Source organism: Cotesia typhae, unplaced genomic scaffold (genome assembly GCF_013202065.1).
Source record: "Cotesia typhae breed Kobodo isofemale line unplaced genomic scaffold, CoteBio_Ctyphae contig_69, whole genome shotgun sequence".
In the NCBI taxonomy this organism is placed as follows: Eukaryota; Metazoa; Arthropoda; class Insecta; order Hymenoptera; family Braconidae; genus Cotesia; species Cotesia typhae.
In genome coordinates, this window is record NW_027423763.1 from 1,631,002 (window position 1) to 1,657,038 (window position 26,037).

A 26,037-nucleotide genomic window follows, 5' to 3' on the forward strand; every position below is an offset into this window, starting at 1 on the left:
AAAATTTTAAAAACAAATCAATTACAGTAAAAAAAGTGCTTCTAAAAATTTCCACTCACAATTATTATTAAATTTCAAACGTGGAATTATGGCAAAAGAAATTGACACGCAAAAATTTAATTATGTCAATAAACATAAACATAAAAAAAAAAAACAACTGGTGACATGACTACCTTATGGCTAAATAATACTCAAGAGCCATCTCGTCAATTTTAAATTGACTTCAAGCCAGGAGAAGACTTCTTACCAGCAGCTACTCTTCAGTGCTCCAGCGAGACTACAAAATTTAAAAGGTAATTAATATTAGATAATTTATTATTTTAGAAAATTAAAATTAAAAAAAAAAATTGGGTTTGAAAAATGAACTCATAATAATTACAATATTTTATTTGATTCATTTAGATCCTGCACTTTACATCAGTGGAAACAACTTTACTTGCCAGATGATCCAAGATTTCTTTCTCACCCCTTGAATGGAACTACTAAAAATAGACTCTACTTGAAAGCCGTTACAAAGTGCGGGACATTTTACAATTTCTATTCGAAGATATTTTACATCATTATTTGGTAAATATAAATTTCATTATTAATTACTATTATTATTCAAACGTTATTTATTCTTAGCTATCGATTATAGTCCTTACAAATACCCTTTAATAATATTTTGCACTTTAGTCTTCGAAAGTCACTCTAATTAAGCGCGCATATAAAATAAAAAAAAAGCTACATATTTTATTATAATTTATCTATAAAATTTATCACATACCGTGATAAAAATTTCAACAAAATTTATTAAATATTTAATATTTGTATATATATAAACCTGAGAAAGGTCCAAACAAATAGCTACGTTAAAAAATTATATTCGTACCTTTCTCATTAGAATTTTAATAATATATCGATTTATAAATTGGTAAAGTATTAGTTAAAACGATTATTGCCAACATTTTGTTATTTTTTATAATTATTTTTGCATTTATATCGAGTACATCTTCCTTATTAGTATTTTTATTTATTCAATACACGTTTCAAATAATTTAACCGGCTAATCGGGAGCAAGCGGGGGAAAATTATTAAACTGTCGGTTATGTAGAAATTTTTTCATAGAATTATTTAAGTTTGATTTTATTTTGTTCGATATATTAAAATATTAAACTAAAATTTTGATTTTATCCGTCACTGAGATTAACAAATATATTTCTATACATACTCATATTTTTACATACTTAAATAAACTAACGGCAATCTTACGACGCAGCCGAATAAGCCATTAAGCTTTATCCATTAATATAATCTTTACAACCCTTTTGTTTAACCTATCAATTATCAATTAATTAACTTTACCCACTAGTGATTAAAATCGCTACATGATATATGCTCTATGATCTATGATCTAGGTTAAAATATGTACGATTAATTAACAATTGATAAATGTCCAACAATTTAATTGACTGTCTAGGGTTCTAGCCGATTCACTAAAAGCCAAATAGTGATTTTGATATGTGCATATAATGATTATTCATTATAAAATTTTATAATTTATAATCCTATCACTGTGTTACATTTTTAATCTCAGTACGCCGAATTTTAATAACCCATAATTATTTCTACGTGTATCGAATATAGTTTTGATCAAAAGAAATTTATTTTGATTTTATTCTCTGGCTCATTTAATCAAAATTAAATTCATAATTATATTAACAAAATTTTATGCTTTGCTAAAATAATTATTGACTTAAACACGTCCATGCTCCTCTTAATTATTTTAGATCTTTAAGGTTATTTCACTCGTCAAATAAAATTGACTTCTCGTTAGTAATTTTTAATATCAATTTTCAAACTCAAAATATCTTATCACATTTTATAATTTTTCACTAACTAATTATAAAAAATCTAGTTAATATTTTCAAGATTTCAATATTTCAATTTCGATTAATATAATTCTAAAATTTCTAATAGAATTTATTTTGAGCGTTTAGTTTAAAGTCTTAGCTTGATTTTATTCCAAGAAAAAATTCCTCCATTTTGATAAAAAAAAAAAATTCAAACTCGAACTAACTCTGTAAAAATTAACGAAAAGTCAATTAAAATGAAGCGAGTATAACCTACTACATATAAATCCTAGCCGAACTAATTGCTTTAGTCTATAATTAACCTGATATTTGTTTAGCACATGGCTGATGTTGATAAATGCAAAATACCCTACAGGATTTAATGTATATAATAATAAAATTACAATTATAAATTACGTAAATATTCATAAACATCTTTGGCCACTAGACATTATATTAAATATTATCGCCTATTAATTATTAATTGTTTGTAAAGTTAACTTAATGATTTTAAGCCGGTTGTCGATTAGGATCCTTAAAAAGCATTCACTTGTCCTCTCTTTCTCGGATAAGAGCCTCTTCGGCCTCCTTTCTTCGGGCCTTGGCCTTTTTCTTCGCGCGTTTCTTTTCTTCTTTAGCGAGTTTCTTGGCCTCTTTTTGCCTGGCTTTTTCCGCCTTTTCCTCCTCTTTGAGCCTCGCTTTTTCAGCCTTCTCGCGTTCTTTCTCCTTTTCTTTTTCCTTCTTAGAATTCTGGACCTCTTGAACGACCGTCAAAGGCTTTCGCGAGACACTACTAGGTCTTTTAGTCGCTGAAGAGGTCGCTGGTGTTTTTGTAGCCGTTGAGGAGCCGGCTAGTGGGGATGATGATGACAAAGCTGATGATGTTGAGGTTGATGACGTCATAGTTCTAGTCGTCGAAGCTTCCAGGGGTTTTGACGTCGTAGGGCTGCATAGAGTCACTCTATAGCTCGGTGTGATCTCTAACTGTGTCACTATCTTCTGTGCGCATCTGAAAGATCAAAATTTAAATTAAAAATTAGCCCAGCAATTTAATTAAAAATAAAAATCTTACCTGAGCCTCGTGGAAGCTTTTCCAGCTCGGTAATCCCTCTGAAATTCTTTTATCGGTGGTAACCGACGATCGGTCTTGTTATCGCGGTTCTCGTCATTATCGACAATCTGCGGACTAGGGTCTTGGTACTCGTGGATGCGCATCTTCATCGACTGAGTCTGAGTCTGCCTGAAGGTGACTCCCGAGGGCTGCCTAAGATGACGCGAGGGCTTAACGGGGGCGCTTGAGGCACTTCCTGCTGATGAAGATGTCGCTGATGAGACGGAAGACACGCCAGAAATGGAGGACGATCCACTGGCCATTGAGTAGAGAGACGCTGATGCTGGTACATTTCCACTGGACCATCTACTGCTTCCGCTAGTTCCTACTCCGCTGCCCATATTGTACTCCGATGCGCTCTGGGGCAGCACCCATGACTTTCCTGACATCGAGTACTGCGATCAAAGTATTTAAAAATTACTTCTCACATCTAGGGCTCAAAATTTTTACCAAAAATTGAGGTTCAGACTTACGTCGCGAGGAATTAGGGTCTGCTTTAATCGTAGAATTTTAGCCCGACAGATGACGCATCTTAAGGGCAGCAGTCTTTGAGAAACGGCCATTTGTATTGTTTTTACAAAGCACCGTCTGCGTAAAACAGTTCAAAGTGGTAATTAAATAATATAACTTATTTTTACAACTGTTTTGATATAAATTAGCAAATTACCTGCAAACTACGCGATGACCACATGGCGCTGTCTGCATGGTTGCTCTTGCGTTCACGCAAATGACACACTACACAAAAAACAAGCCCTTTTTATTATCTATACAGATCTTTTTAATAAAATTGATGATTAGGGTTGATAAAAAATAGAACAATCGGAAGTTTTGATTAATCTTGCATTTATTTTTATTGCCAACTACATTTTTCAGTACAAATCAGCTAGTAGGTGCCATTCGTGCAAATAAATTCATCTTAGAAGTCTAGAATTTTTTCGGTGGCTCCGGAAGTCCGCCAGGAGGCATTTGAGGTGAACGTCCAACTCTTTTTCCTTGATTCATTTCTAAAAAATAAACTAGGATAAAAAAAAATTCTTTTTTAACCATAGATTAAATTGGAAATTTTTTACCTTGAGTTTGGTCATAGGCGCCAACGTAAAAGGACTCAGGAAAGATATCGAAGTCGCCAATGCTTCTCTTATTTCTTTCTCCAGCGTTTCCTCCCATACCTGCTTCAGCTTGGGCTCCAAATCTGAATCCTGCTTTAGCACCGGCTCCAGCTCCACCACCGGGACCACCACCTCCGCCAAGTCCACCACCTATTTCTCCACCCATGCTAAATCCTCCACCTAATCCTGCACCACCACCAGCTCCTGGCATTCCAGGAATGTTTGGCATTTGTGCAGCCTGGAAAATTTTATTATAAATATGGAATTTTAAATTCAAATCAATAATCTTTGAGAATAATAGATAATAACTTACCGCAAGGACTGCGCAGCTTACAACGAGCGCAATTGTTAATCCGTTCATGTTCGAATTATTTCTGACGTCCGGTGACAATTTTCTTGTCTTATATACTCACAATTTGTCACATGTGATACAAAATATAAAATACGCAATAATTTTATATCAGATTCGTATCTTGGTTATTACATATTTTTTTTTTTTTTTTTTTTTTTTTTTCATTTCCGAGGACCTTGGACGTCAAAGATTACTTTGATTTCAATCCTTTGACAGGAAATATTATTCTGATTAAATTGTTTCGTGTCAATTATGTTTAATTATTAGGTGACACCGAATAATTAGTTTTTTATCGTAACTTTTGTGCAAACAAAGAATTTTATATAATTATTTTGTTTGATTTTTAAAAATTTTTCTTGAAATTAATTGTTTGATATAAAGATAAGTCTTTTATTTTTTCAAAACCAATTATATAATTCAATGATTAATTTTTTTATAGTAAACATCTTATTCAATCTAATCTCACAATTTTTTTATAGAAAAAAAACCCCTGCCGATTTTAACACTGTTTCTTCATTTATAACAGAACTACTGACAATTTTAAAACGATTTTTTGTATAATTGTTCATTTGACGTGTTAAAATCTAATTCCAAAAGAATTATATTAATTCATTCAGTTTTTAAAAAATATAGTTAATATTCTAAATGAATTGGACAAGTAGGTTAGGTATAATGATTCAGATAATATTTTCTATGAATATATTTTTATTGCCATTAAAATAATACAACAGTGCTAGATTATAATCAATATATCGCACAATAATCGGTCAAGTGTCTTAAAAGCTTAAATCATTGGTCGGAATAAAAAAAAATTAACGAATTTGGGAGGTTCTTATTTAGGTCCCGGGGGTCCTTGTGGTGAGCGACGCCCTCTTGTACCTCCGTTTACAACTATCAACAGAAAACCATTAATCAAAATAATCATTGAAGTTTGTAATAAAAAATTACCTTCATTTGGAAAAAGTTTCTCAGCTATTTCAACAAAAAAAGCTTCAGTCCCGATTTCAGAAGCACTTCGCTTTTGACGTTCGTTGTTTGAATCAGGACCTCCAAGTCCACTCGCTTGTCCTCCAGCTTGAGCACTGAATCCACCGCTCATTTCACCACTGCCACCGCCATTTGGCATTCCTTGAGGCGGTGGTGGTGGGCCCATTGGAGGTCTTGGTGGTCCTTGATCAGGATTTTGGGCAGCCTAGAAAATTATTGAATTTCTTCTAAATAATACGAGATACTGAAAAATTCATAAAAAATTTTTTTTCCAAAAATTCGTACTGCTACAAGAAATTTCTCATGATTTTATAGTTTTTTCAATATTTTGGCCAGAATTTGGATTTTAAATTTTGAAAATCAGTTAGAACACAAAATTTTTCTTTTCGGATCAAAATTAAAATTTTGGCTAAATGGTTAGAGATATCAAAAAATAGCGAAGAACAATTTTGATGGCAAATTGAATTTTCTACGAAAAAGGTTTCATATAATTTTATCGTATCTTCAATATTTAAACCAGAAATTAAATATTAATACTTACCGCCAAAACGGCACACCCCAAAAGGCAGACAATCAAGAATCCGTTCATTTCAATTAATTTAACTGATCTCTTTACAAAAATCTTCAGGCTTATATACACCTCTAATGATATTCAACAATAAACAATCTTGCACAACACTTTTCATAAAAAATTATAATTATGATTTCCCTGATAATGAAAATAGTTATTGTTCGAAATAAAAAAACGTCCTTGGAAACTCCAAAGTCCCGGGAAGCTTTTAAATATAAATTAAGACATTTAATAATAAAGTAGTTCGCGGAAAATTTTATTATAATTTACAGCAACGGTAATAATTAATGATTATTGTTAACTTATGTAACGAGAGGAATTATCGGTCTTTTAAGTAAACAACAAACTCACCTCGTCTTCCTGGGAAGAGGCGAGCTCCGGTTCATTTTCTTCCAACTTGGTGAGTAGTTTATCCTGAAACAAAATAAACTTTTGTGATTACTGATTCTGATTAACTATTAATTAATTGTTAGTCGGTTCATTTATTCCGTGTATATGTATCTAAATTCATTTATACCGTGAGTTTTAATTGATGGTTTATGAACAGTCTCGCGTTAATAATTAACGAATGTACGTTCAATTTCAGGGATAATTATGGTATTAATAGAAACATTCATTGAAAGTTTGCAACAAGTTATCGATACGGTGATAAAGTCGCTTTCATTTTACATCAGTGTTATTTATGTTTTACAATTCTAATTTTATAGTTCGCTGTTTATAATTCATGTATAATTAACCAGGTTAATTTTAAAGCGGACAATAATAGAAAAAAATTTTTTTTTCAATCTTGTAAACAAGATAACTCCGGGAAGAAAGGACCAATTGATCTGATTCTTTGTGAGTAGTCTTGTTGTATCAATCCAAACAACCGTATTAAAAATCAGCTCTCAAATCCTGTCGGTTTGATCGTAATCTCATGTTTTGTCAAAGGATGTTAATCAAACGCGCTCGGGTATAAACGGTTGGACTTACAAGAGATTACCAGAATTATTTGTGTCGGAATTATCTTAACTAAAATGCCGCTGATGAATCCTTATTGGGACGGGGATGAGTTGGACTATCGGTATCAAAGCATGAGCTAGCTTCTGGCTGAACTATACTCTACTCTATGAGTATTACGTTTCAGTGCACTTTCCACTCTGTTCTGTTCTATTCTGTTCGGAAAGTGACCTCGATATTGAAAACCACCCGACTACGGTGGCTTGCATTCGGTCTTTTGTCCGTCGCCGATTGTATTATATTAAATTCAAATTGAAAATTTCAATTAAAAATAAAATTAAAAATATTTTCAATTTTTTTTAGCGAGAAGTTAAAAAAAAAAAAATTAGGTCGGGATTCGAACCCGTGACCTCAAATTACTTCAAATTACCGCCCAAATTCATCCAGTGATATATCATAAGTCTAGAGCTGAATTAAACATCTCGCTCTGAATGCGAAATAATAAAAAGCATAGTCGCTTAAAAATTGAGACGGACATAACCAAAAAATTAATCTGCCGGGACAGTCGAGCTAAATGTGAGTGGGGATATTTTGCGCATCCACCTAATATCTGACAAAACCACCCCAACCACCCTGACCCAGATACTCTCAGCATCCGCCAGCATCACGCCGCTATCTACATGTTTCTATTGCATCCCTTTCCCCACTCCTCCTGAGTCGCCCCTTCCCCTCTCAATCTTGTACTGTATACATTTACTGCAATTTCTATACCAACCCACACCCTGTTACGTGCCACAGTGTCATAACATGTGTCATATGAGACGTATCATTTATATTTGTTTTATATATGATGGAAAATTTAATATCAAAAATATTATAATGGTAATTATTGTAAATTAAGGAAAATTTTCTTTTTTATTATTTTTCTTTAAAAATTTTGAAGATCTTTAAAAGAATTTTTAAAAGCTTTTTTTTATTTATTTATTTATAAATTTCTAGGAAAGTTTTTCATTGTATCAAAAATTTTGCCACCCAATTTGAATTTAAATTTTCCGCTTAATTTTTTTTTTACCGACAGATAGTAAAGTAGATAATTTCATAAATGATAAAACAAATTTTTAAATCAAGACTATCATAATCAAGAAAAAAATTTTTTTTCCACTTTCAAAGTTTTGGAGTGTATCTTTAATGTAAAATTTAAAAACAAATCAATTTTTTTTTTGTGTTTTTCGATAATTTATACTTCTAAAAATAAAATACTAAAATTACCAGATTTTACTTAATTAAATTCTAAGGTTGGATAAATAGAACCAGAATAATAAATTTAAATTAGCCGTTCGGTAAATTAAATTGCTCCGCCGCTTACGATAATTCGCTGTTAATTTTTACGGATGACAGCCAAAATACGGTAATTATTAAAATCAATGAAGAATAATTTTGCATAGTCAAGTAGATAATCAGAAAATACAAATTAAATATTCGATAAAAAGAATCCTATTGAATTCTATTTTTATATTTATTTTATTTAGATAGTTACGTGTTTGCTATCGTATCGATTCGCTCCAAGCTACTGAAAAATTTCTCATTGTTATTCCACTAAAAAATATTTAAATTAAACGAGTAGAAAATTAATTTTTGATTGCTCTTAAATCCGTGGCGGGAATAATAGTCAATAGTAAGCGTAAGGTACCCAAATGTAAAATCTAAACTGAACTCTCTTAGTCAGCGGCGCTGAAACTAAAGATTTAGAAAAAAAAATAGAAAAAGTTTTAGCAGGAACAAAAAACTTAACGATCTTTAAAGAGATCACTAGACACAGTTGTAACTCGCCGAGAACAATCGATTGCATTCAGTTTACCGTGAAGCATCGATCAGTTAACATTTCTCTCCATTTCTCAGGATTTCATTTTACTTGTTTTTAAAATATTAAACGTAAAATTGTGAATCTTTTAAAATGTTGTCCTCACTATTCGCTTCGGTGTTTTGCCGGCTAATAGTTATTCCGAGAGGTAATAGTCCTTTTTATTTTAAAATATTCATTTTTACTAGCAACCTTGTAGTCACTTTGTGTTCTTAAATATTGATGTTTTTGAATATGGAAGCTCATACTGATGTTACACTCATCAAGAGCTTTCATTTGAGTAGCCACATGCATTTTTTATATATTTTTCATATATACATATATATATATATATATATATATATATATATATATATATATATATATATATATATATATATATATATATATATATATATATATATATAAATATATAAAATATATGAAAAATCGATATGGGTACTCAAATAAAAGGTCTTGATGAATGTAACATCAGTATAAGCTTAAATCTTCATAAATGTCAATATTTCACAAAATACAAGGTCATTTCTTAATTATAATATAGATCCCCGCGATTGATTTTTATTTTTTATTCTTTATTTATACTGATAGGCAGGATGTTTGTATAAGATGATTTAAAAGTGCAACTAAGTGTGAAGGCTATAAAATTTTAGTGAAATGAAAGTCGTTTCACGAGCCACAAAGAATCTAATGATTTATGTCGCTCAACAAACCGACCAGTCATTGTTTTTATTATCATTTGCTACCACATTTCTTTTTTTACAATTTCAATAAATAGCATCTATAATTTTTGGTCTTACAATTTTCAATAAAAAAAAAAATTGCGCTCATGTTATTTAATATTTTGCAATCTTCCATCGGGTAAGCGAAGTAATTTTTTTTTTATGAGGCAGTAATTAAAGTATTTTATTTGAAGTTCAAATCCATTAAAATTGATATTAGCGTAAAAAAAAAAAAAAAAAAAAAAAAAAAACGGTAGCGGCTACTCATTTACAATTGGTCAATTATTTTTCCTTTGATGTTGATCAAAGTTGCGAAATTTCAGCTGATTTATCTGAAAAATCATCCGTATCTGCTACAATTCCAGTGAACCCATCAACCGTTTTTTAATATCAGTCCTACATATTTTTTTATAAATTTAAAAACATAAACCTGCAAAAAGATAACCAAACAATTTAATTTCTATCGATTATAAAGTTATTTGACTAGTAAGCTCACTCAAACATAAATGAAATGACCTAATTTTATTTAAATATTATAGTTGCTGAATCAAGTATTCATATCTCCCCATTACCAACTGGTACATGCGAATTTTGCTGCTCTATGGATTTAAATCGTGATATTCAATACCATCTTTATACAAGGTACCATTAACTAGATTACATTTTTTTAAAAATATAATATCATACTAATTCAATTCAATTTGCAAAATTAAATGAACTTTTTTATCTAATTCAAATTTATACGATAACTTTCGACGCAATAAAATAAAAAAATGCATTGAATTAAACAGAAAAAACCCAACACGCCCGCAACTTTTAACGTTCGAAAAGTCAAGCTTGGAAAAGAGTTATTTCGAGTCACTAAATCCGACAGTTTTTTACATTCACGGATACGCTGAGCAAGCTACTGGAGACAGCGCCAGAGCCATTCTCAACGGTTAGTAAATTTACATTACTTTTTGCGTTGAATATGCAAATTATCCTCTTTTTATTAATTCCAACTTCACTTCTCTCCTTCAAACTACATTTTTAAATTTATAACCTCATTCCTTACACTCTAGTTCCCGCGAATTCAAACGGAATTTTAAATTCAGTCTAAAACTAAGATTATTAATTACGTACCAGGATTTTATTTTTTTCCAATTTGTCCTCAAATTTAATTTTTTTTAATTTGCCGCCTAATTTTCTTACCGACAAATAGTAAACTAGATCACTTCATAATCGACAAAAGAAATTTTTAGATCAAGACTATCATAATCAAGAAAAAAATTTTTTTTTCCACTTGATAATTCCAGCATATCTCAAGCGCGGAAAGTACAACGTTATCCTGGTAGAGTGGGGGCGTTTGTCCGCCATGCCGTGGTACGTAATGGCGGTAAAAAACACCCGAAGGGTTGGTTCTCATGTCGCCCAAATGGCGAAATGGCTGGAGCTGAACAACGCGATAAAGCTGCCAAAGTTACACGTGATCGGATTCAGCTTGGGCGCTGAGGTTGCCGGGTTTATGGGAAAGGCCTTAGGACCTCGAAAGGTGAAAGGTTGTGATAGATTTTCTCTAAGTTACTAATTTTATCTAAACTAGACCCTTTATTGTCTGTTTTTTTGTTTAGGTTGGCAGAATAACGGGTCTTGACGCGGCTTACCCACTCTACATGGACAAGGGAGTCGAGGGACACCTGGCGCCATCTGACGCTACTTTCGTGGACGTCATACATACCGACGGAGGGATTTTTGGGTTTCCCTCGCCGATTGGCCACGCTGACTTCTATCCAAATGGCGGACGACCACTACAACCAGGGTGCACTGCGGCTAACTTCATCGCGATGGGGATGTACAGGATTTTCCGGCACTACAGTGAGTTTTTAATTATTTTTTCTATTACTTTTTCTTAATTCACTTTAGTTAGTTGCGTTAAAACCAAAGAAAAGTTGTTTTTTGATATTTCTTTGATGCACTCGTCATTTTAAAATAGCAAGTGAGAAAAATGGCGGTTCTGGTGTTACAAGCTTTGGAGTTAATTGTAAGGTAGTTAGATTTAGGGGTTATACGCACTTTTTTTAATTGAAAAAAAAAATTTTTCATCTTGTAAACAAGATAACTCAGAAGAAAAATGACCAATTGATCTGATCCTTTGGAATTAGTTCTGTTTTATAAATCTAAATAATGCTATTCAAATTAAGCTCGCTAATCAGTGAAAATTTCTTGTTTTTTTGGCGTATAAATTGTTCCAAGTGCGTATAATTCTTACAAAAGCTGGTTACTGGTAATAATAACTGGAAAAACGTTTAAATCAGTTGTCTGCAGCCACAATAGAGCCTGGCGCTACTACGTGGAGTCGATAAATAACCCGTGGGGATTCCCAGCAATGCAGTGCCTAAGATGGCGGCCTAACTTGAGAAGTTGTACTTGGAAAAAGGACGCTGTCATGGGATTCGCCACGGATCCGAGGACTAGGGGAATTTTTTACTTGAGAACAAACTCCAGGACGCCTTTTGCGAGAAACTTGACTGATTATCCTCCCAAGCATTTTTTAGTTAGCGTTAGGTTAAAAGACTGATAGCAAAATGAAAGATTTTAAATAAAATAATTTTTGTACTAAAACTGAGTGAAAATCGACTCCCGGTTTTTCTTTGCAATGCATCAGATTTTCTTCAAAAGTTATAACGGTTCAATAACCCGGTGAGGTCTCTTCATCGTTTAAAATATTCAGGTGGACACGTCGATAACAATTGTCGGTCTATACACTCAGGAAAGCACGTACTACTTATATCCGAATCTACAAGCTATATATATATATATATATATATATATATATATATATATATATATATATATATATATATATATATGTACACAAATGTGCATATATATAAAGTACTTGAATCGTACAGCAGTTACCGAGTGCTCTCGAGTATTTCTATTGTCGATTTAAAAGTTTATAAAATACGAGTTAAAATAAAATAAACGAATATACTTTTATTGTACTGACGCCAAAAATTCAGCGACGACCCTCTATATTTAAACTTTCGTAGTAAATTACAGTAATTATTAATCCTCGAGTAAAGATACCATGAATGAGAATCGATTGGTTCATTTAGTTATTTCAGGAAAATTCATTCGCTCTTAGACACTCTTGTGGTAATTAAGTAACATAGTTGTCATTGTGATTCCTAATTACGATATCGGTGACGTCGACGGAAATAACTCCACACTTGAGGGTTGAATTATCGCGTAAGTTACGTAAGAAAGGCGGGAGCGCTAATTGACAGTACTTTTCACCTTCTAATTATCGATCTGTTGCTCATGGGCATATTTATCAATCGTAATGACGCTTTTGTTTGACGGGCTAATTGGGACGGATTAATTTTATGATAGGTTTTATTTTTTGCCGTGAATTTAATACAAAATTATCGAAGTATAGAATTTAGGAAAAAAAATTTTACCGAGTGTTGTTAAGAAAAATGTTGGCCTTACCGAATGATCCATTATTAAAAAGACCCAAGGAGTTTTTATATCCAGACTATCACATCCAAGGAAAAAATTTTTTCAGTCTAGTTAACATTAAAAAAATTAATTTAAAGATTAAAATGATAAGATTGACTAGAGTTGCGGAAAAAAAATTTTTATAATCATACTAAAAATGACAAAATAAATTTCCGTGCATGCGTCAGTCAATAATTTAACATAATAACAATATAATAAATAATAATAATAGTAGATGGGATCTTAACGTGAGACTAGCGTGATCAAAGTCTTATCACATGTCGTTGTCGTCTATTGCACACTCATACTGGGTATATTATACATATATTTTTTATTTTTATATATTGTAAGTACACAGAATAATAATAATAATAATAATAATAATAATAATAATAATAATAATAATAATAATAATATTTTGTATTGTAATTATTATTATTGTTATTATTTAAGCTGAATTGGCGCCTAGAGCCCAACTAAATACCAAGTATAATTTTATTCTTATTCGGTAACAGGCAATATAATGTATATTGCCGGGTGAAGCCATCAAGGTTGAGGTCTCATGATTCACAAGGTCCTCATATTTTTATTTTATTTTTTTCTTGTCGACTTCCTTCCACTTCTTCTATCCCTCTCCCTTCCCCTTCTTCTTTTCTCTACGCGAACAATCCGCGACCCGCGACCCGCGTTATTTTATCAGCACGCTAACTTAAACGGTGAATTTTGATTCTGATTTTACCTGAATTTTAGTTTTTCAAATAGTTATCGTTAAATTTTCTATTAATTTTTATCGTGATAATAATAATAATAATAATAATAATAATAATAATAATAATAATAATAATAATTTAATTAATAAAAAAAATATTTTTATAATTATTTTTCCTCGAAAAAAATTTAGTAAAAAGTGATTGTCATCTAAAAGCCCCTGGAGGTCTCATTTACAAGTGATTAAAGCCCGAGGCATAGCAAAGCATCCTAAACAATTACTCCGTTCTCCTCCTGTGAACCCCACAAACTTTTCGGCTTTAATATAAATTTATATATATACATATATACTTCCCAGAAGTATAATTGCTCGAGATATAAATCAGTCTGGTTTCCCCCACCAGTTTCCTCAGCCTTTATCCGCCATCTCGTAAAGCTCGAAAAAGTTTTGGTTCCATATCAATTATTCAAATTTCTCCGGATGATATGAGCATTTGATTTGACAAAACTTTTACCCAGAACTCTCTACTCAAGTTAACTCAATCGTAAACTTTATTTCTCAACCCAATAATCTCTTGTTCTTTCTCTCTTTTATTTTATTTATTTCCACGAGTATTTTAGTGCTTCCTCCGCAAATAATACATACCGCTATCACGATTTTTTGAATCTCAAACTTAACAGTATTTTTACATAACCACTTTTATTTAATCATTTTCTTTATCGTCACACTTTTTATTACTTTCTTTGTGCTTATGGATTCCTTCCTATCGGGTCATCGCCCTCAAACTTTTTTTTACTCCCACGTTAGCGTGATAAGCTGGTTACTTATTTTCATTTTACAACACGCTTGTATTCACATAACTCAACTTATACGTAACAGAGTAATTTAAAATATTCAAATTTACTGCCTAATTTCAATTATCATTCGATTTTACCAATAGTTAATATAACTTCTTTGATCTAGACTACCATAACCAAGGATAGAATTTTTCTTGATACTTTCTCAAGCTGTAAGAGGTACCTCTAAAGTAAAATACGTCCCAAAAATTCAAAAACAATCTCTACAATAGTTTTTTTTTTCTTCGTTCCTTTTTTCTGATCACACTAGTGGCGCCCAACATCTCACCAGGGATCCATTCTTTCCAGCGTATATCACTCCTCGAGAACAATATCAGTAAGCGAACAAAAAAATACTTATTCTCGAAAAGCTTTCAAGGAATTCCATAAACCTCGAACACGTACCACCTAAAAGCAGACAAAGTCTCGCAGAGACAATATAAGAAGCGTGGGAGTAATAATAAAGTCTAGGCGAGCTTTTCTTCTAAAGGAGGATAGTGTAGTGTTGATCGTGTTACCTCAGAGGTAATTGAACTTATCCTCCCTTCTGTTCTAATTTCCGTGCTAGCTCGGTCTCAAGAACGCCTCTGAGACAAATTGCACGCCCCCAACCACCTGCCACCCTTTCTCGGTTACTTACTCACTTAAAGCCAGTCTTAAAGCTTGCAATTGGATAAACCGCCTTTAGGTTACAAGCTACCCCTCAAAATCCTTACAAAGCCATCCAATTAATGCCGCCACAATGTTGACAAAAAGACAATTGAGTAATAACAGAAAGATACTCACGATTTTATGATGAAGATGCTGCAATTCTCGTTCGGTGATTCTTCTTCGGGACAATTCGCGCTGTTCGCGGCGGTACTGACTGTACTTGTAGAACAAATACATTCCTGGAAGCGCGAGAACTACCAGAGGTTTCATCAGTCCGGCTCTCTCTCTCGCGGGTCCATTGTTTTCGCGGTTTTCTCGCCCCACATCGCGAGATCCTCTTTCCGGACGATCCTGAGCTTCTTCGCGGGCTACCGGAGGATCCTCCAGGTCTTCCAGTTGTCCTACGTCCTCCACCAAAGCTGGTTCTGCGTCTGCTGTTGGCATTTTTTCTCTGAAATAAATAGCAATGATTAATGAAGGATTTATTTGTTATATTGATTATTGCGGAGGGTAGGAAACAATTGAGAGCTGGGAAATAAAAATATTGAGAGACAATAAGCTCAAGAGTTTAACAATTAAAAAGCATTGAACGAAACACGTCAATTATTGGAATTGAGTACTGTCAGCTTCGTTGTTAAATCGCGTGTAGGCTGCTATTATTCATTTTATTTTAAATACTCCTGTCCGAACGATAAATACGTTTGTTTTCTCTCGTTTGTCAAGTAATTAGACTAATATGATCATTATGATAATGATCCAGGTATGAGCTGAAATTTCCTGTAGCTTTAATAATTCGTTCACGGATTGAATAAATTCGGTTTGTTTCTTTTGAACAAACTGCATTATAACTTGAAACAAATTAACCTACTCAGAAAGTTATACAAACAGAATCTAAAGCGAAACTAGCTGTAGAAAAAGAATCTTGGGTTATTCATAACATAAATCGGTTATTGGTTTCTCATCAATTCAATTCCCGTTAGAATGCTCCAAACTTCTTCATTGGGCAGCTATTCAAAGTTCTTCGGACTAAATTGCCGAAAAAAACCTTCATCACTCTCATCATCCTCATTCAAGATCTCAACCTGAATAGAGCAATTGCAATTAATGAATTATCGATTGGAAAATATAAGAATGTAACTGTAAAGCTGGCTAAGATATTAGTTTATAAAGGTTCGTTAACCGGGTATATTTAATTCGAGCGTCGACTCGGTCTATTTTTAGCTGGGTGCTCTAGAAATACATAGCGAGGTCGTATATTGGTGGTAGTACTTCCAGCAATTCCTGCAGCTGGTGGTAGTCAGTAAATGTTCATTGTACCATGCAATGTACAATCTCTTGTCTTCCGGTTTAGCGCGTGGCATTTAGCAATATCTAATATACATATGCAATATACAACACCCAATTCATGTACCTATATTCATATTCATATTCAGTAAGATGTAGCCAATGACCCAACGGATATCTTCCAGCTAGATTCTAAATTCTTACCTCCGTATTTCTTCGGATCAGCAATTACCGTCAATCTTCCAAGCGCCGATAAATCCATCCCTTTAATTTTTAATCCTCCTTTCTATCCGTTCGGTTGGAATGATACACACTCGATTTAGCATTTGGAATTTAGAGTCAGAATCTTTCCCAATTCTCGGCCGGTGCTTTCATGCATATAAATATACATTGTAAGTTATTATTCATATAACTACTATGGATTGTTATCGTAAAGTTCCCTGGCACGATAAAAAAAAAAACCTACTCAAGCCTTGACATCGCGTTGGCAATGTCTATTTTTTTGCAGCCCCGTTGAGGACAAGGTTCCAATTGAACGTCATCAATGGAATTGTTGCAGGAATCACGAAGACAACTACTTTCAACACAGTAGGACACTTTGCTTCAACTTCTTGATCAACTCTCAAGCATTTGTTTAGTACCCAATACAGATAAGAGTAATTTGATCTTTAGAATTGTGCAGAAAATTTATTGGCAATGCAGTTACATCCAATTTGGTTTCCATTTACATTAATACATGCTCCAATAATCATAAGCTTGAAGCACTAAGCACAGAGCCGAGCATGCAAATTAGTGCTAATTCCATGATTACCTTTCAGGACTAATGATATAAAATTAAGTTACGTTTTTTTTTGTTATCAGTTAATTCACATCGAAAGCTCCCTTTTTTCTACGATTACGTTTTTTTGATTAATGATGATAGGCATGATGGGTATTATCTTTCGGATTGGTTTCCCTCGAGCATCTGGAACCAATCTCAGATTCCCTCAGTTATGCAAATCAGGTCTGGTTTTGATAAAAGTCGCTTTGCAAGATACAATTTATCGAAAGAGCTAATCAATAGTCGAGAATTTAAGCGATTAGTCAAAATTTGAGCAAAGTTACGTCATGAAGATGATTCCTCTTCATTTAGAAGACGTGAAGTGTTTCATCAAGTCAAGAGACCGAAGCCTTTTAGCTACCCCTAAATATGCAAATGAGTCCTCCCTCCAAAAAGACACTCTATCCAGAAAATGACGCAACAAAAAATTAATGATTTTGAAACTAATCCCTAATTTTGGTATTGCAAAAGCATATTATGCCTGTCAAAGATAATCAACAGAGTAAACATACTCACCAATATTGGAGGATCTAGGGAGCGAATTGGTGGAACCTCATGGAGCACACAGTCTAGTCTAGCACTTGGAAACACTAAAAACCATAAACGTTAAACGTCCACATGAGTCGGCGTACTCTCAAAGGTTAAATAATAAAGATATGTGCGTTTTGTCGCGATGGCAGGTGAGCTGTTGAAGCAGTTGTGCCGGCGTGGTGGCCGGGCAGCCACTGAATCTACCAGGCGCCGTACTCTAGCCTGCAATCCAGAAACAGAGTCGGTGGTGGAAAATCGATATAACGAGGAGAAAGCTATCCGCGTATGAACGCAAGACCGAGACATCGTCACCCGCCCTTAGGGGCAGCCAGAGTGTTGCTAGTGTTGGAGATCTAGGGGTAGCAGGATTTGGCAAAGAGACAACCAATGGGGCTCAAGACCTTTCAAGGGACACTTCGGGAGAGTACTTGCTTCTGGATGGAATCCGAGCCCTTAGACATGTTCACTATTCTACTGAGGCTCGTTCAATCCCTCAAAGGTTATTAAACCCCGTATTCTGATATTCTAAAAGGACTTCTAGTCAACTTCGGATGTACTAGTGCAATTTGCCAATTAATTCACGGTATTGACAGTCGATTCATCCGAGCATGCAGCTATTTAGTTCCAAGTTTGTTTGGCTACATGTATCCCTCGGGAAGTATCTTGATGTCATATTTATGGATTATTGATGTATGTTTATGATGCTGACGCTGATATTCGAGAAACATTTCCACTGAAATTTGATAACCTGGTGAATTGTCTAGCTTTCAGAGGGTTTTCTTTTAGTTTTTTATCATTATTATTGTTTCATTTTTTATGGATGACAAATTACAGGAAGATCTGTCTAGAAAATCAATTTATTTAAGTCGTTTTTTTTTTTTTTTAAATATTTCTTTGTGACAATTATATAGGTTTGGTACAAGTAAATAACAATAATAATCCAAGAAAAAAAATTAAATCGAATTTTTTAGCGATAAAACGATTTGTATCAGTGAATTTAGTTGTTGATTTTTTTAGGTCCCTGTCAATAATTGGGGCTTTTATCTTATTTATTTTTTTCTGTGATTGAAGAAACGATGAAAATCATAAATCGTCGACAGAAAATTTGATTTCCTAGAAAAAAGGTCCTAATAAATTTTTTATCTTCGATTCTTCAGCCGAAATTGCCAAAAGAACCAATCGGGATGATAACTGAACTGGAATTTGGATCGTAAGTTCCTCTACGCGTTTTTTGCGACTACTGCACTGCGTCATTACTTAAATCCCGAATCCTCCTGTGGCAGAAAAGTTGTAGTTAGAAGTAAAAATAACAGAGTTGGTAAAAAAAATCTTAAACTGTGCCAAGATAAAAATCAGCAATTAAATTAAAAAAGGGGTAATTCGGTATCTGAAAGAAAAAGAACACTTGATTTCCGTCAGTCTTCCCATTTAGCATTTAGCGATCAATTTAGGCCGAACTACTCGACACAGATCGACAGCATCTATGAATTTCGATTATAAATTACACCCCAAACCCAATGACCTTTTCGTTCCTTTGGTGAGCAAAAGCCTCCCTCGCTTCAACCTTTCGGGTCTTTTTCCAAAGTTTTCATTATATCCTTTGCCCTAAAATCAACCCACATGATATTCAATGGACCACGATAATGATTAAACACCTCAGGTCCACTTCGTCGAAGCTAAATATACTTTCAATCAGAAAGTATATGCTTCAATCTTCTTCTCACAATCAGTCCCGCGTTTTATTTCATAACATATAATATGAAATATGAATAAGCAAATAAAATAGTTATTACCCTTCTCCACCTCCTTACAAGCTTCACTACAACCGCTGTGTACTCTCTTAACCCGACCCGAACGGGGTTGTATCGAACGGATGACGTCACGGGAAATGTGACGTCATGACGGTGGTGCTCATCCATATTTGAGGTAACTGACACATTTTGTGGTCTTACAGTCGTATTACACTTCAAAAAATCGGGAGTGGATTTTAAATCTTGCAGCTTCAGGAGTTTTTTTCTAGAGATGATATTTTGATCCGAAAGAAATCCAAGTTAGGAATTTTTATACTAAAATAACTGAAACTATTTCTAAATCCAAAATTATCAAAATTTAGTTCAAGCTATTAAAAATTAGAATTTTTCTGTATCAAAAAATGCCTTTTGTTAAAATGCACTGTACTTTCTTAAATATTGAATTTTTAAAAATATAAGCCCATCCTGATGTAACACTCATCAAGAGATTTCATTTGAGTACCCACATCAATTTTTCATATATTCATATATATAAATATATAAAATATATGAAAAATTGATGTGGATACTCAAATGAAAGCTCATGATGAGCTTATGTCTTTAAAAATGTCAATTTTTCACGAAATACAAGGTTACTTCTTAGTTATATATCTAGAGATAATTTTCGAATGCAGTTTAAATATTAAATTTAAAATTTTCTTCTGATCACATCATCATCTATAATTTTTCCGTTACTTGAAACTAGAGTAAGATGATCTAACTGGACGACATGATGAGATCAACGGCTCGACTAATTTGATCGATATAAAAACAGTTAATCTGGATGACTCCCAATGATTAAGAATGCTTTGATCAAGATTCGGTTGTCAGTTGCATTAGAGATGACAAGTGATGAGATGGTCATCCAATCCTCGAGCCCGTTATGATTTTTACCGTTCAGCTGCATTCGTTTAGGAATCAATAATTTTTAAAAGTAAAAACCTAGAATTTTTCCAAAAAATTTCCCATTTTTACAAAACTCTCGCTATTTCTGTTCTATTTTACTTTTCTAAGGAACTTCGCTCGATTCCTGATAAAGCGAAGCTTAGTCGTACCTTGCTGGCCTCTGACGTCATAAGCGCCAACTTGGTTGCATGACTGGGAGAATCTCCTTACCGACGACAGTTACTACCGGAACGAAATGAAAATCGGTAAACAAAGAATGACCGGCATTAATTATAATATTGATGTAATCTCTTGATGCGAGATAAAGATGTTATCTCAGAGGAAGACTTGATAAGTAAATATAGTTCTGTATTTTTAATTAAAGCGAGGGTACGTGACTTTGTAACGTCGAGTTATTTTATTAGTCTCTGTAAACCGGGGATTGTTTTTTAGTGGCGACCAGGCGGCGCCAAACACCACATTCACATGATGATCCGGGTTCGAAACAACCGGACCGGGTTCATCATCCTCGTTAACGGTCTTTTAATTCCAGCTAAATAATTAACGAAGCATCAGCATCCAAATTATCTAAATATAGGTATTTATATTTATATTTATATTTTGAAGTAAATTATTGATTTAATTTTTAGAAACTAAATTGACTCCAAATTTAAAAAAAAATTCCCAGAGTTAATTATTTAATTTTATTGCTAAATAATTACATCATTTACGACCTCTCGATTTAAAAATTCGAAGCGTCAAAATTTTCCAAATACACTAGTCACAAAAATAGAGATAAAAAAAAATTCGAAATGTTCGGGTGACTTTCAACGAGCTGTTTCGAAACATAAAAGTGGCCATAACTCCTAAAATAATTGCTCTAAATGAAATTCTGACCACTTTAAATTGTTCTTCGGGAAATTTCCTACAAGAAACTTTGTGTTTCATAACTCGAAAAAAATTTTTTTTATGAGATATCGGGACTTGAAAAAAATTCGAAAAATCGAGAATTTTGATTTTTGACTCCAAAACATAAAAGTGGCCATTACTCCTAAAATAATTGCTCTAAATGCAATTCTGACCACTTTAAATTGTTCTTCGGGAAATTTCCTACAAGAAACTTTCTGTTTCATAATTCTAAAAAATTTTTTTTTAAGAGATATCGGGACTTGAAAAAAATTCGAAAAATCGAGAATTTTGATTTTTGACTCCAAAACATAAAAGTGGTCATTACTCCTAAAATAATTGCTCTAAATGCAATTCTGACCACTTTAAATTGTTCTTCGAGAAATTTCCTACAAGAAACTTTGTGTTTCATAACTCTAAAAAATTTTTTTTTATGACATATCGGAACTTGAAAAAATTCGAAAATTCAAACTTTTGATTCCGAAACTTGAAAGAGGCCATAACTTCTAAAATAATGACTTTAGGGGCAAATTAAGCCATTTTGAATCGTTGGAAATTAAAATTTTTGTTTCTGGATCTTTGAGTGGCCATAACTCCTCGAGTAGTGGCTTTAAATTTAATTTTGACGTAATTATAAAGCTCACGATGAATTGCCGCGGAGTTATTGTTATTTAAAGCAAAAGAGTACTTTTTCACTTTGATCATCAATAATTAGGATAATTCAAAGGTACATTACTATTAATATTCTGCTAAGTAAATACTTTTCTTTCATTAGATAAATATTAAAAGTCAAATGAATCATCGATTCGTCATTTTTTAGTTAAATGAAAATATTTAAAAATTATCCTTCTTGGAAAAGGATAATCGTCGCTGGAAGTAGTAAACAGCGATTATCAGGTGAGTCACAGTCGAGCGAAATTGTCAACTTTGATTTTTTAAAAATTTCGGGCATATTTGTTAAAGCTTTAGCGCCTCGTCAACGTCAGATGTGACATCAAACCTATGGACTGTCGATAAAATGTATAATGAGCTAGTTAAGTGTAGTCTTAGGCGTAATGTAAAATGAATGATACCAAGATAACGATAATATTCTTTCAAGGGCGTTTGTCCTTAATCACCCAGCAGACAAGTATTAATGATAGTGTATCTTTTGCTTAAAGAATATTTCCGTTTTATCTTTTTTACCGATAAATTATTTTAATTGAAATGTTGTGTTAAGATATTTTTTCTTTCGCTGAATCATTTTTAATAATGCCAATGTTATTCTATCGTATGTTTGCTTTTTTTATATATTTTTAGATATTTTAGTGCTTGCAGGAAAAGTAACTTTTTTATTTTACGCGTCATATTTTTTGAATTTAAAAAATTCTATCAGATCGTAAATAAAAAAAAATCATTGTGTCGTAAAAGTGTATCGCTTACTCACAATAGGATTAGATATTAATGATTCTAAGAATAAAAATAATATAAGTGATGAGTTATTAAAAATTAAGCTGCATTCGGTCTTTGACTCTTGTCGCTGACGTGATAAACTTAAGATAGACGTCGACTATTATTTCCATGTATTATATTATGGATTACGAATCATCATTATCATGATTGTTATTTTTGTAGTAATAAAAATAATAATAATAATTATTGTTTTTATTATTACAAATTTATTATTACACCTTCCAATAATAGGTGTCAATATTAATAACATATCAAAATTTTTTTGAAATCGGATACGTAGAACCTGAGATATTGACTTAAAAAAATCATGCATTGATTTTGAGCATCAATGCAGTCGAAAAATGTTATTTATTCCTCAAAATTTTTTGATATTATTTTCATTCTAAAAATACAGTTTATTATTATTATTATTATTATTATTATCAGTATATTTTTTTAATAAATCTTAAAAAAATATAATAAATAATAACTGACTTTTATAAATTAATAAAATATATTAATTTTAATTATAACCTTTGTAATTACTGAAGCAAAAAGCAAATAAACAAAAAAGTCAGTTTATCAATATTATCTCGACATATTTTAAGATATCAGTAATCAATAATAAATCAATATAATTTTTATTTTTTTTAACAAAAAAGTACGTGACATTTTATTCCCCGGGTATATTTATAATCTCATAACTCTTCAAGTTTCATTCTCCATATCCATTAAAATTTTATTATCTGTATTATTAGTTATTAGTTTGTAATATATCGCCCGAAAAATAATTTGCAATTAAATGAATGTTATACAGATCATTATCGAACAGTTAAAGTGCAGCCTGTACATTTATATACCAATATAAATAAATAAATGGCAACCATCTGATTTTAATGCACTGTACGCTATCTAATAGTATTTATAAATACTTGGGATTAGATATATTTTATCGAAAAAAAAAAAAATAAATAAATAAATAACATTTCTAATGTAATTTATAAGTACTTTACTTTTGTATATTATCTTGTACATATATATATATATATATATATATATATATATATATATATATATATATATATATATATATATATATATATATATGTTTGTCTATTGGATGTTTTGGGGACAGTAGATAGAAACCTGTTTAAATAGTGGAAAACATCAATATAGATTAAATTACATTAATATTTCTGTGAACTATAATTTTTTTTTAACTTTTCACACAATTTTTTATCGACTGTATGATATGAGACCAGTTATGTAATAGATGTTTCGAGGACCTATAACTTTGTTCAAGTATCGACTACTATGGGGACAGCTATACTGAACATATCAATATAGTCTATATTTTAAGGACATTTGTCTGGTGACTGTTTTGAAAATGCTAATGCTCTGATTTTTTCAATTTTCTGTACATATTTAGAGTAATTATTGCTCATATAATTTATAAAATTGGTAGTTTTAAACACAAGTTACTATTTTTTTCTTTTTTATAAAAATGAGAGATAATCTAAGATATCTAAGAACAATGTATGTCTGGTTATCTAATACTTCAAAGCACTCATAAATGTTTCAGGGAAATAAATTATGCTTTAAACGTCAATCGAATTATATTACATACAAAAGAATATTTAATTGATTCAAACGAAAAATAATTGAATTACATCAAATCATTGAATTAAGATAATAATCTTGAAGAATTTATTAATTTAAATGAAAACAGAAAATTTTGGATTCAACTAAAATTTACTTGAGTCACAAAACATTTCCAAATTCAAAAATTTGTCTACTTCAATCAAGACAATGAAATTCTTCAAAATAATTTTTTTAATTAAAGGAATGTATATTTTATATATTGTATATTTTTCCGAAAATGGGTAAAGAAAAAACAAATGTCTGGCAGAGACCTCATACCAAACGTTGTAAGTACAAACCAATGTCTTCATAATGACTGTTCCATAGAATGAAAATGTCTCCATAGTTTTCTAATGTCCTCATAGTATACAAACAGTAAAATTTACAGATTACCGTATATTTCACCGCTTGTATACCAATGTCCTCATAACGACTGTTCCATAGAATGAAAATGTCTCCATAGTTGTCGGATGTCCTCATAGTATACAAACAGTAAAATTTACAAATTACCGTATATTTCACCGGTTATATACTATGAGGACATCAGACAACTGTGGAGACATTTTCATTTTATGGAACAGTCATTATGAGGACATTAGTTTAATTTACTGAACGTATTAATATAGTCTATACTTTGAGGACATTTGTATGGTCACTACTTTGAAAATGCTTGTATTCTGATTTTTTCAATTTCTACGTACATATTTATAGCAATTACTTCTCATATAATTCATAAAATCGATGGTTTTAAACATAAGTTACTATTTATTTTTTTTTGTCTTTTTATAAAAATGAGAGATAATCTAAGAAAGTTAAGAAAAATGTATGCATACCTAATACTTCACATCAATCATGAATGTATCAGGGAAAATAAATTATTCCTTAAGCGACAAAAAATCATATTACATACAAAAGAATGTTTAATTGCCTCAAGCGAAAAATTATTGAATTCAGATAACAATTCTAAAGAGTTTATTGATTTGAATGAAGACAAAAAATTCTTAATTCAACTAAAATTGACTTGAGTTACAAAACATTTCCAAGTTAAAAAATTTATCTACTTCAATCAAGACAATGAAATTCTTCAAAATGATTTTTTTTAATTAACGAAATTTTTTTTTTTTTTCAACCAAGTTCATATTTTTTTTTTTAAAATTCAATTTAATTTTAAACAAGTGATAAAGTACTATTCGCGGGTTTTATGTTATTTTCCTCATTTTTGTATATTTTTCCGAAAATGGGTAAAGAAAAACAAATGTCTGGCAGAAACCCCATACCAAACGTTGCAAGTATAAACCAATGTCCTCATAATGACTGTTCCATAGAATGAAAATGTCTCCATAGTTTTCTAATGTCCTCATAGTATACAAACAGTAAAATTTACAGATTACAGTATATTTCACCGCTTGTATACCAATGTCCTCATAATGACTGTTCCATAGAATGAAAATGTCTCCATAGTTGTCTGATGTTCTCATAGTATACAAACGATAAAATGTACAGATTACCGTATGTTTCATCGCTTGTGTACAATGAGGAGATCAGACAACTATGGAGATATTTTTTTTCTATGGTACAGTCATTAT

The 26,037-nt window shown here is 31.9% G+C and overlaps 4 protein-coding genes across 7 annotated transcripts in view; 1 reads left to right on the forward strand and 3 right to left on the reverse strand.

The window, feature by feature from the left end:
- Positions 1-371: 371 nt before the first annotated feature.
- LOC141532829 (uncharacterized) lies at positions 372-18,362 on the reverse strand. The gene is made up of 7 exons (XM_074251365.1): positions 17,784-18,362; positions 15,299-15,614; positions 6,314-6,376; positions 3,611-3,678; positions 3,417-3,531; positions 2,905-3,338; positions 372-2,841 (listed from the first exon to the last, which is right to left on the reverse strand). Exons 2-7 carry the CDS (start codon positions 15,605-15,607, stop codon positions 2,379-2,381), a joined length of 1,452 nt encoding a protein of 483 aa, XP_074107466.1. The 5' UTR covers positions 15,608-15,614; positions 17,784-18,362; the 3' UTR covers positions 372-2,378.
- LOC141532827 (uncharacterized) overlaps positions 431-26,037 on the forward strand; it is a 47,169-nt gene continuing 21,562 nt past the window's right edge. Inside the window, exons 1-5 of one of the 4 annotated variants that reach the window (XM_074251361.1) lie at positions 431-567; positions 10,024-10,126; positions 10,276-10,421; positions 10,780-11,015; positions 11,095-11,338. In XM_074251361.1, the coding sequence (XP_074107462.1) occupies positions 10,086-10,126; positions 10,276-10,421; positions 10,780-11,015; positions 11,095-11,338 (667 nt within the window). In that variant the 5' untranslated portion in view covers positions 431-567; positions 10,024-10,085. Of the gene's footprint in view, positions 568-8,789; positions 8,911-10,023; positions 10,127-10,275; positions 10,422-10,779; positions 11,016-11,094; positions 11,339-26,037 lie in introns of those variants that run through there. The other 3 variants (XM_074251360.1, XM_074251363.1, XM_074251362.1) reach the window with 3 other exon arrangements.
- Positions 3,770-4,489, reverse strand: LOC141532836 (uncharacterized). Its single transcript, XM_074251376.1, has 3 exons — positions 4,366-4,489; positions 4,014-4,290; positions 3,770-3,947 (listed from the first exon to the last, which is right to left on the reverse strand). The coding sequence occupies exons 1-3, from the start codon at positions 4,411-4,413 to the stop codon at positions 3,868-3,870; spliced, it is 405 nt and encodes a 134-aa protein (XP_074107477.1). The 5' UTR covers positions 4,414-4,489; the 3' UTR covers positions 3,770-3,867.
- LOC141532837 (uncharacterized) lies at positions 5,092-6,088 on the reverse strand. The gene is made up of 3 exons (XM_074251377.1): positions 5,933-6,088; positions 5,353-5,596; positions 5,092-5,295 (listed from the first exon to the last, which is right to left on the reverse strand). The coding sequence occupies exons 1-3, from the start codon at positions 5,978-5,980 to the stop codon at positions 5,237-5,239; spliced, it is 351 nt and encodes a 116-aa protein (XP_074107478.1). The 5' UTR covers positions 5,981-6,088; the 3' UTR covers positions 5,092-5,236.

Bases quoted from the DNA above. Each gene is read 5' to 3' on its own strand.
- LOC141532829 (XM_074251365.1), bottom strand. From the start codon at position 15,607: ATGCCAACAGCAGACGCAGAACCAGCTTTGGTGGAGGACGTAGGACAA. The intron at 3,532-3,610 runs GTAATTTGCTAA...TGTTTTACGCAG, and splicing joins GGTCATCGCGTAGTTTGCAG to ACGGTGCTTTGTAAAAACAA. The intron at 2,842-2,904 runs GTAAGATTTTTA...TTGATCTTTCAG, and splicing joins AAAGCTTCCACGAGGCTCAG to ATGCGCACAGAAGATAGTGA.
- LOC141532837 (XM_074251377.1), bottom strand. From the start codon at position 5,980: ATGAACGGATTCTTGATTGTCTGCCTTTTGGGGTGTGCCGTTTTGGCG. The intron at 5,597-5,932 runs GTAAGTATTAAT...ATAATTTTCTAG, and splicing joins TGGGGTGTGCCGTTTTGGCG to GCTGCCCAAAATCCTGATCA. The intron at 5,296-5,352 runs GTAATTTTTTAT...TTCTGTTGATAG, and splicing joins GAAACTTTTTCCAAATGAAG to TTGTAAACGGAGGTACAAGA.
- LOC141532836 (XM_074251376.1), bottom strand. From the start codon at position 4,413: ATGAACGGATTAACAATTGCGCTCGTTGTAAGCTGCGCAGTCCTTGCG. The intron at 4,291-4,365 runs GTAAGTTATTAT...AAAATTTTCCAG, and splicing joins TAAGCTGCGCAGTCCTTGCG to GCTGCACAAATGCCAAACAT. The intron at 3,948-4,013 runs GTAAAAAATTTC...TTTATTTTTTAG, and splicing joins CGCCTATGACCAAACTCAAG to AAATGAATCAAGGAAAAAGA.